The 21,081-nt window shown below is 40.7% G+C and overlaps 1 protein-coding gene across 1 annotated transcript in view; it reads right to left on the bottom strand.

The window, feature by feature from the left end:
• The window catches only part of MBOAT2 (membrane bound O-acyltransferase domain containing 2), a 101,127-nt gene extending 81,275 nt beyond the window's left edge, over nt 1-19,852 (bottom strand). Inside the window, exons 1-2 of the mRNA XM_030037713.1 lie at nt 19,631-19,852; nt 3,023-3,168 (exon numbers count right to left, since the gene is read on the bottom strand). Of these exons, the coding sequence (XP_029893573.1) occupies nt 3,023-3,168; nt 19,631-19,702 (218 nt within the window). The 5' untranslated portion in view covers nt 19,703-19,852. The remainder of the gene's footprint in view (nt 1-3,022; nt 3,169-19,630) is intronic.
• Between the last annotated feature and the right edge of the window lie 1,229 nt (nt 19,853-21,081).

The raw sequence follows: 21,081 nt of genomic DNA, 5'->3' as shown, positions 1-21,081 counted from the left end.
CTTATTTGTTTTCCACAGCTCACCACCATAGCTACCACACCACTGTTGCTTTGGGTTTGTTTTGGTTTTTGAAGGAGTTATACTTCAGTAAGCTAGTAGAGCACTGGTGGCAAACCATTGCCAGTGTTTGGGGAAAAGCATCTGATCCTCAGTAAGTTGATTCTCTCTCACTCTGGTACTTCAAGTGCCTCAGTAGCATACTTATATGTGCTGAAGTAACACATTGATCTAGTTTTGGAATTTTTCCCATAAAAAGAAGCTACTATTTTGTTATACTGATACCATTTTCTTTCAGCTTATCATCAGCTATTTCCTAATTTCACTCCTCATCTATTCACAAGGAAATGTCTTCAAAGACTTTCAACAAGAAAGTGAGTTCTATCCAGCTAAAAATCCTACAAAGTCTACACAAGATGAACTGAGGGAAAACAATTCACTTGGATATTAACTGACCTTGAAAATCTTGACTTTTTATGGAAGATCCAATCTGCACATGCTCCCATGCTTCACTACTAGCTAGTCTCATCTAAGATATGACTACCTAAAGTTCAAATGCACATTTAATATAAACAATTGCCAATTAAAAAAAAATATTCACTTTTTGTTTTCATATCAGCCACGTATTAGGAACACTGTGTGTAGCAAAGACAGGCATTAGTGAAATCACAAAAATTTAAGTTTAAGAGGTTTGCTTCTTAAACAGAGAAAGGGACATAGTAAGATATCAAAGGCTGGAAAAGTATGGGTTGACATGGGAGTACCACATCAAGATTACAGTCTCTGAAAATATTTCTCTTTCAGAGTCAAGAGTAACAATATGATTGATCTCCGATTCAAAAATTAAAAGGGACGCATTTAAATACAACATGAAGTAGTAAATTTTAGCTACATAAAAAGGGTATTCTAGGCCTTTCATGCTATTTGCTATTATCCCAAGGGAATTATCCCTTCTCTTCCTGTCCCATATCACCATCACAAGAACTACAGAGGTGACTGAAAACTAACACACCTGAAATTGAAATGGACAACAAAAAATGAATAATAAATATTCTTAAAAAGGTGCAGATTCCAAACTATTTCCCACATTTAGGTTTGCATGAGACTATCTGCAAATCCACATTTACTATAAACACTACACAAGGAAACAGTAACAGTTTCCCTTTTGTATACACACGTTATAATACAATTGAAGAGTCCTTGAAGTTGTACCACAGGATTGTAACCTGTATGTATACTTGACTCCTTGGGGAGGGGTGAGGGGAACCAAACAAAACAAAACTCTCAAAAAACATGCCTGTATAATACTTACTTAAGCAATAGAAAAAGGAGTTGGCACAAGTGCAACAGAAGTACCAACTTTTTAAAGAATGCGTACTTTTAACATCTCAAATTATGTTCTTTCTTTTTGGCATTTTTAAAAAGCTTCTAGTTCCATGATTGTAAGAAAAAAAACCCTTTTAGTAAAAGAGAAATTCATTGCTAAAATAATTGCTTTAAGTACAATCCAAAGCAAAGTAGAATAATCTGGATTTCTACTATGGCATAAAATTTCTCTCTGATTTCTTTTCCAAGGCATATTGCCAGCGAGAGGCTTCTGCAAATCTTCACTTATGTCTGTTGAGGGTGGAGGCTGTTTCTTTCTAAAGTCTCCCATCCCCAAATTTCAGGTATGAATATATCATTAACACTTTCTAATTACAAGCTACAATCAACAATTTGTTTCAAAACAATGGATACAGAATGTGCTTCTAAAGCTTACACAGCTCTCAAAAACCACACACAGTAGCACTTATCTCCCATATGATCCTCCTCATTTGGTGATAAGACTGGAAGTCTTTGACATCAGATCATTCTCTCAAAGAAGAATACCATGGCCAAAAGTTTAAGAAATGCATGGGAGTTATGGAAGTATATATATACACAAGTAAATTGCACGTGTAAATCCAAAGAATAAAACTTACCGATTTTTCTTTTCCTAAATTTAAAAGTATTACTTATCAACTAATGTTGAGAAGCCTCTGCAACATGCCAACATAGAGGCCAAATCTGTGGTTTAGAATTCCAAGATTTATTTACACACACTCTGTGTGTGCAGGCACATGCGTGCACACACTGTGTGCAACTTCCCACCTGCACAACAGCTTGATAATTCCCCCTAGTTCAGTAGTACTCAACAATAGTCAGTATAAATAAGTCTTCTATATGCTTAGAGCTGAGCAAGCACTTTGTTTATCATGCAATAAAACAAAACTGGCACTTAATTAATCTTAAACCATCTTGGGAGGATGAGAACCATTTAGAAAGCTAATTTTGAAGGGGGGGAAAAAAAAATGTCACCAAACTAAATGCATACCCTTTATTAGCCCTACTAACATTCTGGCTTGCTACGCTGTTAAAAGATCAAGATGTGAAAGCAGCAGTCACGGCAAACTTGTATTAAAAAAACACAACCCAAACAAACAAATAAAAAGCCCATCCTCCATCCAAAACATAAAAAAGACACACACACCACCATCCCTACCCGCCGGCCCAAAAAACTCTCAAGTCAAGGCCAGCTCCTTTCCAGGTGTTTTATAATATTAGGAGCATCATCAGTACTGCAGTTCTGGCCACTCTTCCTACAAAAAGTCAGATTATATTCAATATTCAGAAAAAGACACAGCAAGTTCTCATGCAGTGAATATTTAAGAGAAATTATCTTAAGTCATCACACCTGTGTTTTGCCTCAAGAGAATACTTCTTAAGCAAGTTTACAGAAAAACTGGTACAAGTTAGACAAACTGCACCTGCTCCATCCTCCCAAAACCATAGGCAGATAGTATGTTAGTTACCAGTTTGCAAATGGAAGATCATTCAAAATTTGTTCACCACATCAGAAAATTTAAGCTATTTTCTGTACATTTGCAGCAGCTAAAAACCACAGAATTAGGTAATAAGGTTCTTCATAACAAACCTTTGCTTCCCTGCAAACAAGAAATGAAAATGGACTAGTCCCTGAAAAGTGAATTTAAGTGCAACTTACCATCCAAAACAAAAAAGTGCAAGATAAAGGCCCAAGAGGGTTGCAACAACATGTCTTACAAATGGGCTAGTTTTGCTTGAATGAAGGTATGTTCGAAACCAAATGGCCGCAAGCAAGGCAAACAGTTGGCACACTACAAAGTTGACCTGCATAAAAAAGAAGAGAAAAAAGTTCTCACACACTTGTGTATTAAAAATTAACAGAAATATCCACACACTATTAGCAATTTGCAGAACCTCTGGCTCTGCCATGGCTCTTCCCACAGCATGTCAGCCTCAAAGAGCTTCTCCCGAGAGCCCCTCCCCTCCTAAAGCACAAAACACGTGCTGCTAAGAAGCTAAGCAGCTCCCCTGAGCAGCTGAGAAGAAAAGATACATCAAACCTGTAGAGGCAGTGTGTCCATGAATCAAGAAAAAAAAAATTACATATTTTCCTGTGAATTTTCTATGTACCAAACTACTCTATCAACCATGGAATCAATTCTACTCTCCCAGCAATGTGAAGGTCTGGGTTGGGTTTTTATTTGTTTTTTAAGAGAGCATGACTTGGAAATACATATCATCTACACAAATCACTGGGAGATCACTTCAGTGGCCTGTGCAGAAGCAGGGCTCAATGAAGTGCACTTCAGTGGTACGCAATCAGATAAACAGCTTGGCTGCACACTGGATTTTCTTGTACATTCAAGTAGGATAGTTTCAGAGATTCCTCCTCCCTTCAGGCTGTTTATTCTAGAAGATAGAAAATCTCTTGTATATTAAATATTTAAAGGCATTAGGGCACTGAAAGCAAAAGCGGAATTAAAAAAAGCAAACCAGAGTAAAAAGAATCGTTCTGACTGTGGCCTGAAAAAAATTTAACAGTAAGAACATGATAAAGAAATAATTTCTTCAAATACAGCAACTGCTACCAAAACTGGCTTAAGCTACAAAAAGCCAGATTAATTTCTTTATTTAGAAAAGAACATTTCCCATTCCATGGATTTTTTTCTTCCATAGAAAACTGCCTAACAACTTTCTGTGTCCAATAGCAGCATCCCAAGTCATCACAAGCAACAGCTTGGGGACCACTGCTTCAGGTCATAAGCACTTCAATGCAAGAAACTTGCACACCCTGCATGCTTGACTAATCCTTAGCACAACAGCGTTTTAGCCTGTTTGATGTCACTTAGCTGAAATATATACTTAATACCACAGGATACAATGACAATACTATTTTTCTGTTCATGACAGCAGGCATAGTACTGATGTTTGCAGCAACACCTCTAGTGCAGTAATTCAGCTAGTCCATCATTTTTCAGCCAAGCTTCAGGCAGTAACAGGTAAGGATGACAGTATGCAAACATGGTTATATTTAAAGTAGAAGCTAAATAACACCAAATACCTACAGAACTCTCATCTTTAAAACAGCTGCATACATTCCCCATTTGCAAATCCAAGGATAATTCCCCTTTTTCAGAACCACTCTAAAACCTTCTGTAATACCAAGTTTCACAAACATTAAGTGCTAACAGGGAAAGAGGCTCAGAAGGCAAGGCTGCTCTTTTTTAACAGAAGCAGTTCCCTGAACTAAACAATCATGTACACTTTGCCATCCATTCTCTTACTCCCACATTTCCATTATGCTTTTAACAGTATTTGAAAAATCCTAAATAAATGAGGAGACATTCTTTCAGGGCATAACTTGACCTGTTTTCTCTCCTTTATAAGCAATGATGCAAATGAAATGGAGCGAGGTTTGTAACTCAGGATGAGTCTGTGGATTTAGTGGAAAAGTTTCATGCAAAACAAGTCAAGTTTAATGAACCACTGAAAAGGAAACAAACTGATAACATTTTAAAAAGAGGGCAAGAAAGAAAAATTAAAGCCAAAGTAATTAACTATGAATTCAGTATTGACATTTGTTTTGGATATTTATTACAAAAATTATGCTATGTATACCACAGAGAACACTTCTCTTGAAACATTCATGATGTTGGTGTTTTGGACACACAACTAAATAACTCAAGCAACACAATCTTGTTCTGAAAGCCTTCCTCACAAGTGACTCCAAAACTACTAGTGGGTATTTTTAAACTGCTCTTCCCAAAAAGTGCACAAACACATGCATACTTTGATACGTAAAAGACATCACCACAATGTTCACACACTACCCTGCATTCCTTCTCTACTCTTACCAATCCAATCCTTACACTTGCCTCAGAGTGCACCGAAATGCAGATTAGAAAGCACCAATGGTTTTGCAGACTAGTATCACATCAAATCCTCCCAAAGCTTTATATACATGTTTGTAAAACCAAGCTATGCAGCAGTTAAGATTTGAAAGCCATGCAACTTCAGTTTAGCCTTTATACATACCTGCTTCTGATAATACTCTTTCTGTTGCTTTATTCCATTTTGCCCAGGATTTCTGATTCATTCAGCAAACAGACATTGCCCAGTTTTTGCCCTCACCCTACTACCCATTAAATGCTTACTATCTGCATCCTACACCGAATAGAAAAACCTTACATTTTCCCATAGACATGTATATGCAGATGCATCCGTAACGTGGGAAGACTACATACAATAAATGTAAACTTTGTGAGATCAGTATTCCTATTCCTGTTTTAAAGGTGGGTGACTGGCACGCAATGATGAAAGCCCAAAGGGTATAATAAATGTCCACTAACTTTGGTTGCCCAATTTCAGACACCCAGTGCCTAGTTTTTCAGTCAGTACTTTTAACAGAAATTTAACTGGTGATGTGCTTTGAGAATATAACTTCAGCTGCTATTTTGAATATCCACCATGCCTATAAATCAGGCCCGAAGTATCTCAAAATGCAAGCAAAATTGAAAATCACCACTACAACTTATTTTCATTACATTGTTTCTCCAGGTCACCAAAACTCTGCTTTACTAGTGGTTTGTATTCCAAACAAAGGAAGGAGCTTGTATGGAAGTTTGTGACCATTACTGGGCTGTGTTACAGTCACATAGGTAATCTTTATCTGACACTTTTTCTGACTTTTGAGCATCTGCCATCACAGGTCATATATTCACTTGGTAAACACTTTGAATATCTGATTTCTTACATTTTAAAAAGAAACAGGAAACAGCATTTCTACCACAAAGTCAGTGCTTAGCCATTTGCTATTACCTGTGGCTTTCAGTCCAAAGCGCAGACTTCTACCACTTCAGCTATCAGAAATACGTACTCATTTCCACACAGAAATAAGATTAATCCCTTGCCAATACTATAGGGGATAGAAAGAGAAACAGACTCCGTGGGCTCCCAAATTCCAGTCGTCCTCACTTCAGATGCTTTGGTGTGCGTTGTACAGTGGTGTCCGAACACACAAACCTGATTTCTTTTAAGCTAAACTGAAGATCTGCTCCAAAGGTGAGTGGACATGTAGCCCATGGACTGACCTAGGCAAAAGCAGTATTTACCAAAAGCATTACAGCATCAGTGCTGGATCCCCAGTGCCAACCACTTGATTCCACAGAAACACTCCTCCTGTACTGCACTACTTGAAGTAAACAAAGCCAAAATTTAACATTCAGCCTTTTCTTAATTACATCTCCCATCTTTACCCACATTGACCAGTGTGGAACTGACATATACAGCTCCACTGTATCCACACACTGAGATACATGAAGAACTGAAGATACACAACTTGCCTTGCAACAGAGCACAAAAATTACCCAGCTTCCTAGAAAACAAACGGAACAGCCATTCAGATAGCAAGCGAGCAGGAGCAAAGACAGAGCTGGACATCACCATCTTGAAAGCTTCCACAAAACCCAGGCGCTTAACCAAGCAGTTATTTTGTTGGCAAATGTTATATACAGTAATTTCAACATCTGGGAGTGGTATACTTGCATACTTTTTGGAAACTTATGTCAAGCTCTTATAACATTGTGAGTATGGGCAAAATACAACTGTTAAGCACCTCGTGACTTGGTCAGATGTGAGCAGAACACCCACAAAGAACAAAGATGACACATTCCTAAAAGCTGCATGTTTCATTCCTCAAACTAAATTGTGACGTGCCTCCCCAAAGTCATAAAACCTGTTTGAATAAGCTGATCCAGTTTTATAGAAGAAATAAATAAAAAAAAAAACAAACAAAAAACCCAAGAAAACAAAACCCCCCAAAACCACCCCAACAACTGATCCACTTAAAGCTGAGACTTCCCAGGGGAAAAAAATTTTGATGCAGATGCATGGAATGGCAAGTTTCACCCTGAATAGTTATAATTTAGCACATGTATAAGAAAAACACAGACTTTTTTACCTCCTCAGATACGGGTCATATCAACAGTTCAGCTTATGAGAGTAACACCTCAAAGTCCCATATAGAGACAAATGTGTAATGGAAAGTTATGTGCATCTAAGAATAAAAAACTTAGAATGATAATGCAAATTATCAGCACTGGTTATTCAGCAATGATTAATGTAGGTGTGTTAAATACCACTTAGACACACTAAGCTATTACAAAACCTGCTGTATGTATTCTAGCAATTTAAAAATTAAATCCACTATTTTGGTGCAAGACCAGTTGTACAGCCAGTGCAGTTTACAGACACACTTTGTGTGTGACAGTAAGACATGAGCACAAATGCAGTTTCAGTGTTTGGAGTAGCTACATAAAATGCAAATCCATTATATCATTAACTGCATTAAGCTATCTACATAACAGATTTTCTATTTGCATGACGTGCAAAAGTCAATGGAAAGTTTGTAATAAAACTTTTAAAGACATTTATTCTAGTCTTTTTAAAATTTAAATGTAATTTATGCCATGCATTTCTAAAAACAAAATTATTTCTTAGGAAAAAAGTGTTTGAGGGATCAATTCTTTACATAATGCAAAAGAAAAGGAGAAAAAGGTCACTGACTGCTACAAGGATTTTCATCATTAAGAGAAAGTTTTGGCAAAACATTTCATTTGAACAGCTAGAAATTTCCAACTTTCCAACACAGGCAGCTTCGTTAATAAACCATTAAAGAAATTTTTTAAGCTCATGTTAGAAAGAAATATAGAAGAAAATATCATTTCTCCTATGAAACTGATTTTTAGTATGTGCAATTTTTATCCACTAATTCAGATTTTAGGCTAAGCTTCTTCTTCATATCAGCTACATTTTAATATCAAAAGCCAATCGTTGCAGCCAAGACCTCCCAAATCCTGCTACTTCACAGCACAGAAGTCATTTCCCGTATTCAGAAAAGCAGCCAAAGCAGAGAGGGAATTTTACTGATATAGATAATTCCTAACTGGATGGCACAAATTACTCACACAGGCCCACACAGCCTAGAATTCAATGAAAAGTATCAACATGATTGTATAAAGTTTTGCTTACTAGCTCTAGCAAGGCACTCATAAGAACAACATGGACTATGAAGTACCTCACAAGAAAAACAGTGGTCTAGCAGGTGGAGCACCAAATAAGATTCAGGAATACTGCATTTCACTCTTTCTTCCACCAATGACCCACACAAAGTCTTTGGAAGTTACCTTGTCTTTGTGCTTCTTCATTTTCTCATTTTAAACAAATCTTCTCTCATCAGAAGAAAAAAGTATTCAAACCTGTAAACTGCAGTGAATGCCTGTAGCCTCAATAACACATTTTGAGTGAATTAAAGCCCATGTGGGTTTTTTGGTTGGTTGGTTTGTTTGGTGGTTGGTTGGTTGTTTTTTTTTTTTGGGGGGGGGGAGTTAAGCTGTTCTTTTCAAAAAAGAAGGTGGAAGTTTAATTCTTATTGCTGATTAAATAGGCTGTGGAAAAAGATTACCCAAATATAAGCAGAAGCACTGAAGCCTACCTGATCATGCACAGAGCCTAAAAAAACCAGTTTTTAGAAGCAAGATGCTTCATAGGTAACAGTCAAGAACCTGTTGAGACAATGATTCTGCAGCCAGAGATTTAGGGGCTTTTCCCAATTTTGCCACACTGTGGTATGTTTCTTCCATGGAATTCAGTTTTTCTGAGCTGCAAGATGCCAGCATTACTTGTCTCCCTGCCTATAGTCATTTTTTGTCCCCCAGTCTACAACAGAAACAAAGTTATCGCACGTGCTCTCTGCTTTGTCTCACAGGGCTAGTGAGCAAGGTGCATTGAGCAGCATTCCTATTCTTCCACCTTTAGCCCTACTTTTCAACAACTATAGTTATTAGAGAGAAAAGACTTTTAAAAAAAAACATTTTAGAATATGAACTACAAAAACACTTTGAAAAGAGCTCTTGCAAGAGCTAGGAGATCAAGACAGAATAATGTACTTTTTCTTTAACAAGAAGCACTGAACTTCAAGCTGAGGCTTTGATTGTTTTCTAAATCTATAGAGCTATTTTAGCAGTAACATTTTAAACACAAACCCCTCCAAGCATCATATTTGTTGACACATGCTTGTCAAAAATTGCCAAATGTTATCAAAATTAATGAAGCCTCGGTTGTGCCTTGCTTCTCAAACGTCAGTATTTTCTTGTTCCTGCTGCCTGTTAGGTCAAAAACATTTCCCTTTTCCACCAAAACAGTCAGCTGAGGAATTAAAAACATCTGCAGATGTTCACAAAAAGCTACTTATAACACAGGAGAGCTGACACTTCTCCACAGCAACAACGCAGCAGTATAGATGGATCTTCTTTCTGTCCAACTTCTAACCTTCATCCAGTATAAAAGGAAGAAACAGCTTGTACAATTATCCAATAATTGCCTACTGCCAAACCACTAAGAACTGAAGAGTGAGAATAACTATCATTTGAAACCAACAATCAATTTTCCAACTATTTCCTGAAAATTGCTGCACTGATATTAAAAAAATAAAAAGAACAACAACAATTTCCACCGTAAAGCTGAAAAAAGGCAATTCCATGACAAGAATCAAAATCAAATTGTTTGGTAATTTTCTTCAATTTACTGGGAAGTGTCAGAAAGAGGAGTCCAGAGACACTGGCACAGGTATCTGATAATGCTAAAGGATACTTGAGAGTAATTCAGAGAACATTTCTTCTCTAACTGGTAAGAACAGGTATTCCTCTTTCAACTCAAAGCTCATAAATCTTGTTGCAATGCTTTCAAATGCATTTTTGGATACACATAATACCCAGTGTCTTACATGATGAAAATTAACTAATTAACACTTCCACCCTGAAGTCTCTACCTCACTTCATGGGTGAAATATAAAGAAATGGAGGATAAGCAGCAGTAGTCATTTCTGGGTAGTTATCAGTATGCAAGATGTTTCTGTTAAGGCAGTGTGGTCTTTGTAGCAAAGACTGCATGTTTATACAGTACCCAATGTGAAGGGACACTCATTTCCAGATAAGACTTCTAAGCACAGCACCTCTAATAGCAGCCAATTCTTTGAGGTGCGTACTCTAACCATTTATTAGTCAAACCTGAACAACACTGGCAAAAGCTTTTTAATGTTGTGCGAATATACTTCATATCATTTTACTGGCAGCTGTAAGGACCTTCTCATCAGATACTGAATGCTTTCTTTCCAAGCTGATTTCAGTCCAAAATATCACAGTCAGTCATGACATACATTAATAATAGTATTTCTGCTTCCAGTATTAACTTCCAATTTCTAGCTTGTAGTTCTTAAGTATATTGGAGAGAGTGAGGAACATCATGAAGACATGATGTAGGCACTAATAATCTGGTTTGTGCAATAAGTGACCATCAAATCCAATAAGCTTTTTCAAACAGGGCTTACTAAATCATTACTCAGAATCACTCTAAGAAAAACTGTACGACTAAAGATGAAAAATGAAACATCAATGTACACATTTTAGTGAAACAACCAGAACAAATTCATTAAAGGATAGGAAGATGTCAGCTGAAGGGTGTTCTCTCTGACAGGCTCTTAAGGATTCAGCATTATAGATACTGAGCTGTCACACATAACAGCTACTTAGTCACAGGAATAGCCAAAAACTAGGAAGCAAGTTCAAAGGTGAAATTGGACTAAGAATGCTGGCTTGGGGTTTTTTTGCTTGTATGTTCTGTTTTCTTCTCTCCTCAAAAACAATAAGGACCTAAAACACTAGCTTCTGTTGAACAAAAACTGGTTTGGCCAGTTAAGGGTTGCCGAACTCAGACTACCAGGGAAAAAGGGTGTACAACATCAAAACACAACAGCCTGGCTTTATGTTGGCAAAACAGAGTTCCAAAGAAAGACCAAGTCAGCTACTGCTTTTTCAGAAGCATGACTTCACACACACATACGGTGCAACGCGCACATAGTGATTAACCTCAAAATCTCTATTCTTTGTCACACGAGTATCAGCAGCATACAGGATATTCAAATGTGTATTTGAATGACAAGGTTTTATTTTAATGCTCAGAGAACCACTACAGTGCCTGAAATCTTGTAAAAACTTTACAAGTTACTCACTTTCCTAGCCTTTTAAAAATAAAGCAAAATTACTAACATCTGTGGAGGTATCCTTCTCAAATGCAACCAGAAACAGACACTTTCTCCATTAAGATCTACCTCAGTCCTATTATATTCTGGTCATAAGTGAGAAACTGAAATCCATCTTAAAATAAGCAACAAAACATAGAAAGTAACTCTCTCGTCCATATAGCCCGCAGAAATCCAGTAACAGTAGTAGTCATTTTAATTAGCAAGTAAAATATTCCCCATCTTTAAAACTGTCGGCTTCTCTGTGTTCTCCATGGGGGGGAAAAAAAAAAAAAAAAAAAAAAAGAAAAGGACTTCACCATGGTCTCCCTTGAATGAACTACTGTTCAACTCGGACAGTTGCTACTCTATGTCTATTATCCTCCTGCTCTTCCCAACTCAGGAATCATCTGCATGAAAACAGCCACCTACAAAGTCTCCGAGCACCACAACAGCAGCCCTGTAAACACTTGCAATACACAGCAACCTGCAGAAATAATGGGACACTACTTCGAGCTGTTACAGCTTTTCAAATTAATTTGATTTTCTTTTGTAATATTTTAGTAACATTTAGAATTATGCTTCCATACTAAAATATTTTAATCTAACTTCTTATATTCAATCCCATTACAGATAACCATTTGTTAACATATTCTAAGGCTAGATCTTCTACAGATCTGGTAGCCATCACTGGGCTTCTAATAAATTCCTACAGCTTCATGGTGGCCTCAACTTCTTTCTAGCTTTTCCACCGTGAATAATAAAAACCCATTCATTATAGTCTGGACTGTCAGTCCACTTTTTGAGTGACATGCTTAGTCTTCACTGAATTATTATTTTTATATATATATATATGTATGAACGATTGACAGGAAGCAGTAAAATCAAGAGCATTACTCAACCAGAAGGCAGGTCAGAAAGATTAAGAATGATCTATACAGGTAGCATTACCAGTATAGAATATACCACTGTAGTTATACAACCAGTGTGCTCACAAGCCATGTTTCCGAGTAAGAGTCACTGTTGCTGCTTCTTCAGCTTAGGCCACTTTAACTAGAAGTAAAAGGAAACACCAAAATCCCAACTACAGCAAATTACACCATTACAGCCAAACCAAACCAGCTTCTTCACCTTTGCACATATTACTTCCAAATAAAAGGCAGAGCTACAGATGTTTTACTTTGCAAAAGATGGCTTAGCTACCGAAAACATCACTTAAAACAAGCAGGCATAACTAGCATTTATCTAAATTTGCAGACAAATTGAAATTGCCAAACAGCTCAGTTCACTTGAACGAGTGCTAAAAGACTAATAATGATAACTAATGTTGAATTCAAAGTACATTCCAAAGGAAAGAAGGAAAATGAAATATGCATACTGAAGAACAGCATCAACATTCTTTGTGAAATAAATACTATAAAGATGCACACATTAAGCAAACAGGTTTTCACCTGGGTACATGTAGTTTTTCTCACCTTCCAGGAAAAAATAAAACCCCACAGTCTAGACTCCCTTGTTCAAAGGCTTGGAAAACAAGAAAAAAACCTGGGCAACCGTTACTTCGGAAAAGTGGACGTTAGTCAAAATAATAAATGTGAAGACAACGTGCCGTAATCAAGGCTGCAAAGGATGTATCACACTGCTTCATTAGGTCAACACAGGAACAGGTAAACAGGAGTTAAAGTCAACAAATATCAGGGCTGATAAATGATAAAGATGACTCATTCATTTCAGTTCTATCAGGTTTCAGAACTCTTGTTTTAAGTCAGCACTGTACCCAAGAAAAAGCCCACAGAGGGAAAAGATCTACATTGCTGCGGTACAATAGATTTACAGCAGTAACACCTCAAGAACAAACAGAAAGCAACACAGTAATAACCATGTACTCAGTAAATAAGTGACTCTTGTCATCTTCCTTACACCTTACTGTTTTTTCTTTATTAGGCTGTTCTTTGGGCACTCCAGTATTTCAACATCCCAGGACTGCAGTATTTTTGTAGCAATTTCTGAACTGCATTTTGAATTCAGAAATGGCTTGTACTATAGTGAACATAGGTCAGTAAGTGTTCACACTTACACCACTTAATTGCCTAAGGATGGGAAAAACAATTTGACAAAACAAAGCAGGTGATTACAGGCTGTTCAAGTAGACTGTTTATTTTAGATGTTTACTGTAGAAACCTTGGGCTGTAATTATAATTGAGTTTTTCCACTGCTTCACAAAAACCTGGAGAAAACACACCCAGTATGAAAATGTGCAAGAGTATATCAGAATGAAAATTCACTGCTGGCTCCCTAAAAATTAAACAATTCAAGTAGCTCTATATGTTACATCCTCACAACAATATTCATGAACCTGAATTCAATAGAGGTATTTCTTACACTAAATCTTTCTACAACTTGGTAGATGGCTCATCTTTTCCAACACTGTAACCAGTGTCTGCTTTCTTTTCCAACTCTGTTCATTACAGCTTCCACTCCTTCCTTCAAGACAGTCACTTTCTCTTGCCAATTTTTTCTGTTATCCCAACAGTTTCATCCTTCTCTACACATTTTTCATCGCAGAGTAATTTAAACAATAAGTGGAGAGTTAAGTCAACACCTAAACACTAATACTAAAATCTGGGCAAGGTGTCACCACAGAGACTAGGACCCTTCTGATGATATATCCCCTCCTTTCCACTAGGTCAAAGGGAAGTTAAGAAAGCAGTAAAAACTTTGCTAGCGAATCCAAACAATTCAAAACATCCAATCATTGAGAACAGCACATACAGAATGGAGAACAGGACTTTTTTTTCCAGCTGCTTTTCACCCACTACAGTCTCCATCTATTGTCATGGGAGATCATGCTTTGCTATTCATCCTTCGTTCTTCTGACTGCTGCTAGCAGCAGACAAGGAAAGTACAGGGCAAAGTAGGGGCACAATTTTCTTATCCTACCCCCCCCCCTTCTCTTCAGTGTTTGCATTTTACACACCCATGAATGCTACTTTCACTCACTTCTACTACTCCTAAGTTTCCTAAGTCACATCAGAAAAATCAGTAACATGCTGCTCTGTATTTCACAGCTGCACACAAGGGTCTAAGAATCAATGGTGAAAGAGAATAAAATTTGGGACACTCTTCGCTTTATTCTTTTTTGTAGTTTCATAATGCCTAAGACAAGTATTAGCCCATCTAAACATTTTAGTCCTCAGGAAGCTATATTAGGTTGCCTTGACAGAAAACAAGGGAGGCTAAGGCATCACTAATGCCCAAAACTTTGAGAAATAACAGAGATCTAACTAGGAGACACATCCAGATGCTCCCTGCAGGCAAATCAGGCACATACTGCTTCTCAGCAAAATTATTCCCTATGCCACCTCCAGGCCTGGCCATTTCCCTAAACTCCAGCTGTGGCTTTTGTCCAAAGCATCAAAATGAAGTTAGAAAATCTGCAGATACATCTTGCCAATCATACACATGTAAGAAACAAACATTTCATACATATATACGAGGAAGAAACAATCTTGCCCACTCTCCTTGAAGGCAACAAGGTGAAACACGAAGGCTCAACATACGTCAATGATAATTGCTTTTATGTGGAACTGAGTGGGTTAAGGGCATGTTGAAAACAACTCTGGTTAACGCTCTGCACAAGGAAGCGTAAGCAGAAAATAATGCAAAGATGTAGATGCAGCAGACTGGCCTGTGATCACTAAATTAAGGAATTTCATACGGTTTATACAGTTCATGTTTAGAAGGACTTGGATTTTTATGCCTATTCTTATTAAAAAAAAGGTCAGATTAGATTCTTTGAAGGTTGATGGCACTCATGTAGAAAATTATATTTATTCTACACAAATGAGCAAATTTATTCCCATAACAGCTAAAATTAGACTGAAAAAACCCAAGAAAAGTATGGCAAAAGCAAGGAATTTTTTTTACTTTTGTTGAAAAAACACTGCTTATCTTTACATCCTGGATTTTAAGCGAAGTGCATAACCACAAGCGTGACATTTTATTCAGTCCACACATCTTCACACAGCTATACTGTTAGCAGTTGGAGCCACGCTCTTTCTTTTCTTATCTAGAAGATAATGACAAGTTAGCTTAGCCAATTCAGTTGTTCAGACCATATTTCAGGATCTCAAGATCAATCTCTTTGACAACCCATGCAAAAAGTTGACGCTCACATATTGTCGTAGCCAATCTCCCATCTCCCCTGCTCAGCTATTCCTCTACTACAGTTATCCGTTTTTATGGCAAATGAAGGGCAGTAATAACCCATATAATTTTTGCCAGTTTTCAGATAAAAATTTTGCTCCCTCTGGTGGAAGCAGTGAAAGCAAAGATTATTTCCTGAACTCACCTTACCCCGCAGAGGCCTAAAGCCAAGAAGAAAGCTTTGCTTTCCTAGAATAATTCTCATCTCACAGCAAATTTAAGTATCTCCAATTTAATGACAGGTAAGCTGACCTGCCATCAAGAAAAGTCATTTGTCAACAGACAATCAGCAAGACAGTGCCAGAACTAGAAAGGGATCAAGGTCCAACATGCTATTTGTGAGGCTTCACCTCAGAGAAAGAAGAAAGCAGCAGAGACACAAATATGACATGAGTACAGACAGGAAAAACAGAAGGCTAGGTAAGAGTTTTAACTATAATAAAATAATTTAGGTTGCAACCTCAATGCACTATGCAACACATGATTCTCTAGCAGCCAAGTTTTTATGATAATCCTTCCTATATTTCTCTATAGCTGTTGGGGTGGGAAGAACATAACTACTTTTATTCCCTCTCTCCCCTAACAAGACAGAAGGAATACTGCAGTACATCAACATTGATTCACTCATTCATTAACTTTAAGGACCCAAGGTGACACAGTTGTTATTATGAGGCTTTTCACCCCAAGGAGTGATTTCACACACCCCCCCCCATAACAAAATACAAAAGAAAGGTGTGCAAGTTTGCCTTCCCAAATCTACAGAGATAATCGTAGGTTCTTGTTCACACCAAGCATCTTCCTTTGCACCAAATGACCAAAAATAGCAACAGAAACTTTGGAACAAGAAGCCTATCAAAAACACATTACCTTTTCCAAGTAGCCATTTCAGTTAACTTGGTGCAAGACAAAATTAAGAGCCAAAGGAAGGGTTAACATAGTGACAAGTTGTCACATAATACCTTGTTGGGGGATATACACAGAAGCGGAAAACAAGTTCTTCTCCATTTCTATAGCGAACTAGTACTCTAATACCAAGAAGAAAGGTCTAGGAACAGCAATTTGGTAAGGCAACAAAGCTCTGCTCTTGTAATATACAGTTGGGCACACAGGAGACTGTTCTTCTTACAAGTGTGTCAAACGGCTCTGGTGGAGCTATCATCCTCCATCTTTTACACTGATCTCCAACTAGCACATAACCAACACCATTCTCAAACAAATCTGTGCCCCTAGTTCTACCAAGCATTAAGTCAAAAAGTGATCAATTTCTCACACTCAATCCACAGTGGATGTGGATCTTATTAATTAGTTCAATCTTAGAGATAACAGCTTCACCTTTAACTGAAATTTCTACTTCCATTCGCTGCCAAATAGGCAAGGTTCTTCCGTCCATTTGTTTGAATGCCCAGACAGTAGAGTAACATTGACACAAGCTACCTGGATTTGTCCTCCCAGAGTTACATGCCTTTGCCTTCACTGAAACTTTATAGCAGGATAATAAGACAGTTACAGCTTAAATGTAAATCACAATCGCAACATTTTGTATATAAAGATTAGTATCTACTTGTGATCAAAACTGAAATATAGAAGTGGAGAAACAAAACACATTCATCTCCATCAGTTCTAAGTGCTACTATTATTCTGGAGTGCCCATTTCAAGTACCTGCTGTACTGGTATGACTGTACTCACAGTACAGATTTGGATCAAGTAATAGAAACAACCTACTAATCAGAAAACTTTTTTTCTTTTTCCAAAGCACTGCTACATTTTCATACCTAGCATGCGTATAGTATCACCGAATGTCATGCATAATCTTGGAGGACACACACCAAAGAGTATCAGCACTTTCTTTTTCTTCCCTGCCTTCATTCTCTCCTTTACTACCTTTGATTTGATTACACTGAACACATTTCATATTCTTCCTGTATTACAAACTTACTATCAAGATAGACTCTTAAGCTGAGAGGTTACAAAACTCTAACTTTGCCTTTTTTTTTTTTAATCAGTTACAGATGCATTCTCCTCAGTGCAGCATAATTTTGTAACTCTGCAATTCATACTCCAGTCATAATCAGTGCTCTTTATACACGACCGGACCTATATTACACATAGTCCACTGATGTCTAAAAACAAAAGTATGTACGATTTTTAACTGCTTATAACAAATCTTTTAAACCATGTGTTTAGCCACCCTCCATTGTGGTTATCCCCAAAAGCTTCAACAGAGCTCAAACAGTATTTTATAAAAACATCTTGGCTTTACAGGAGCACCTGTTGTGAAATATTCAATACAGGGAAGTTTTCCAGGCTTTGATAAAAAGTAACTTTATTATCATCAAAATGCCATATCCACAACATTCAAAATAAATTTGGTAGAAGCTGCACTATGTCACGAAGCCATTAAATTTATGACTATTATTATGAATAGGTAATTATACAATGCCAGCACCATGCCGTAAAAAGATGGTCATCTGTTATTTGTTTTACAATACCCTTAGAAGCTACACACTTTATGGAAATAAATACACGGCACCTGCCAAGAGCAGCTTATAGCCTGCACATATGAGGCACTGAGCCATGTGGTGCCATTGATCCCAGCCGCAGGTATCATTGCAAGTTGTGTGCAGTATCTATTCCATCACAGCAAGCTCAATTTCAACTTGCCCACTTTTGTCAGTTTTCTAGAAAATACTTTTTCATGTGTATCCTTAACCTAAGGTTCCATTCAAACAAATGGCTGGGGGAAGAAAAAAAGGAAGAGTGGTTCAGTTACTTTCAAAACTCTTTCACTAGACATGCTCATTCCTCTGTATTTTGCTTCTGGTTACTTTTACTCACTTATTAGGTGTATTTTGTAAAACCAAACGATCAAAATCTCCCTCTACATAAGCACAGACTGTTTTTCTTGATGCGCTTCATTCATTCATTCATACATTAATGGAGTTGGGGGTTTTGGTTTTTTGGTGGTGGTTTTTTTGGTTTTGGTTTTTTTTTTTAAATAGGAATTCCTCACATGAAATTTCCTGGTGCCACAAAATTTCTAGGAGGAGTTACTTGCGGTTACTTTATGTATGTATTCATAAACACATAGATATTCTGTAGATTTAGGAGGTCTAGACCACCTCCCCCATGATCAAACATTCTTGTACACCTTCAGTCATTAAACTCTGCAAACCTCAGTTTCCCAATCTTATTTTGTAATCTTCCGAGGTTCTGTGCAGGTGACAGGATTAACAACCTTCAGGAATTTTTAGATCACTCGGACAAAAGACACCACAGAAACGCTCTGCCTACAAAGTACGTGCGAATACCCAACAGCATTGTGCGCAGCACACGTTATTATTTAACGCTGCATTTAAAAACCCCTGGCAGGCGCGCCTCGGCGCAGCACGCCGCTCTGCATTTGCAATTACTACCCAACCTTTGCGTTGCTGAGCTGATACCGGCCCCGTTCCCAGCCGCGGAGCCACATCTGGCCAAAGGAGGGGATGCCAACAAGTTGGCCAGCCCGGCCGCGATGGCAGCCCCCGCGGCCTGACCCCGGCACGCCCCGAAGAGGCGTACCGGCGGGACGAGGCGAGGCGGGCCGGGCCCGGCCCGGGATGCGGCCGCTCCGCTGGACCGGGCGGCGGCGGGCGAGGCGAGGCGCGGCGCGGGGCGGGGCGGGCGGCGGCGCGAGCGCACCTGCACGCGGAGCGCGGCCGCAGCTCCCCGCCCCGGCGCCCCCCCCGCGGGCCGCGGCCGCGCCCCCCTCTCCCCTCAGCCGCGGGTGCGTGAGGAGAACCGCCGCCGCCCCGCCGCCGCCGGGAGCTGCCCACCCTCCCCCCGGCCCCCCGCCCGGCGGAGGCGGAGAGGACGGAGGGGCCGCTGGGGGGGGGGGGGGGGGGGGGGAGGGGATGGGGCGAGGCGGGACAGCGCGGAGCGGAGCGGGGGCTCTCGCCCGGCACCGCCCCTCCCCGGCGAGCCCCCGGGAGGCAGCGGCGGGGCAGGCGCCTCCCCATCCTCACCTGGTCGACGGGCAGCCGCACGGCGTTGCTGAGGGGCTGCAGCAGCGTGGAGCCCGTGGTGCTGGTGGCCATGGCGAGGGCTCCTCCTCCCGCGCCGGGAGAGCGGGCGACGAGGCCGGGGAACCGCTCCCCTCCCGGGCTCCCGCGGCGGCGGCAACAACGGCGGCGGCGCGAAGAGCCCCAGCCCCGCACGGCGCCGTGACAACAAGGGGCCGGCGCGGCCCCGCCGCTGACGGACAGCGCCAGCGGCCAACCCGCGCGCGGCGCCGCCGCGGAGTGACAGGCGGGCTCGCCCAATCCCCGCCCCTCGCCGGGGTGGGCGGGACGAGGCGGCTCCCCTCCGGCGGCCGCGGCCCGGCTCGGGGGGCGGGAGGGGGAAAATGGTGCCCGGGCGGGCGGGCGGGCAGGAGCCGGTGAGGCAAATCATGGGGCAGGGCAGGGGGGCGGCCCGGCAGGGATGGTAGCGGCCCGGCGGCGGCCGCTCCGCGCTGAAGGCGGGCAGAAGCTGCGCGCAGCGCGCAGGTACCGCGCAAGGGCCCGGCGCGGCCTCGCCCGGCGCCAGGCGGGGCTGCGCGGGGCAGGGGCCCGGCGTCGCCTCGCCTCGCCTCTCCGCGGCGTGCGGAGCTCCGACCTGTGCCGGTGTGCGCGACCTCGCCGAGGGCGCGGGGATGGGGGGACGGACGGGGGCACCTGAGGGGAAATGGCACCTTCCTGACCGGGGACGGGGGCGGAGAAGCAGGGACAGCCTGACAGGGGAGCCCCCAGCCCACCCCAAGGAAGCGGGGTGTTGGCAGCACTGGCCGGGTCAGGGCCAGGTGGCAGCTGTGGAGGTAGCCCAAAACTGAGGGTAGCCCAAAACCATCTGGGCGCAGGCATTGTGTTGAGGTAATGAAGAGATCAGCCCCCCGTTCTGCTCCTAACCATCTCCCCTTTGCCGGGACAGGGAGGGAGCTCGGCGCTCAGTAGCTGCCTACGCAATGGTGGATGAGTGATGGATACGCGCAGGGCGTGAGGGCGGCCTGGCACCCTGAAGAAGTCGTGAAAAATGAGTAAAAAAAACCCTGTTCCTGCAGCCACCTGTTGACTTAAGGAAGCCTGTCTATCATGGCTGTAAGCCACAGGTTTTAGTTTATTAACGGCCTGTTTGTTACGTAGAGAAACCTGAAATGGAACAAGCATGAGTACTTTTTCAGTAGGTTCAGCCTAGCAGTGCAGGTTCCTTAAAGACAGCAAGAAGTGATGTGGTGATGCCAATAGTAGTAAGTTGGTACACAGCACAACTCTTCTACCTGTCCAGTCAACACTATCCAGTCTGAAACAGAGTGACATCTTGAGTGAAGGCTTCATGTTAGGAAGTGCAGCAAACTCTACCAAATGAGCTTGTGCAGTAGGCTACTTAGTAAACCATTCTGGTTTAGTGCCCTGCCTGCCTCTTTTACATTGGAGCTTTC

The sequence above is a fragment of the Aquila chrysaetos genome, chromosome 15 (genome assembly GCF_900496995.4).
Source record: "Aquila chrysaetos chrysaetos chromosome 15, bAquChr1.4, whole genome shotgun sequence".
NCBI classification, from domain to species: Eukaryota; Metazoa; Chordata; class Aves; order Accipitriformes; family Accipitridae; genus Aquila; species Aquila chrysaetos.
This window is presented reverse-complemented; position numbering and strand designations above follow the sequence as displayed.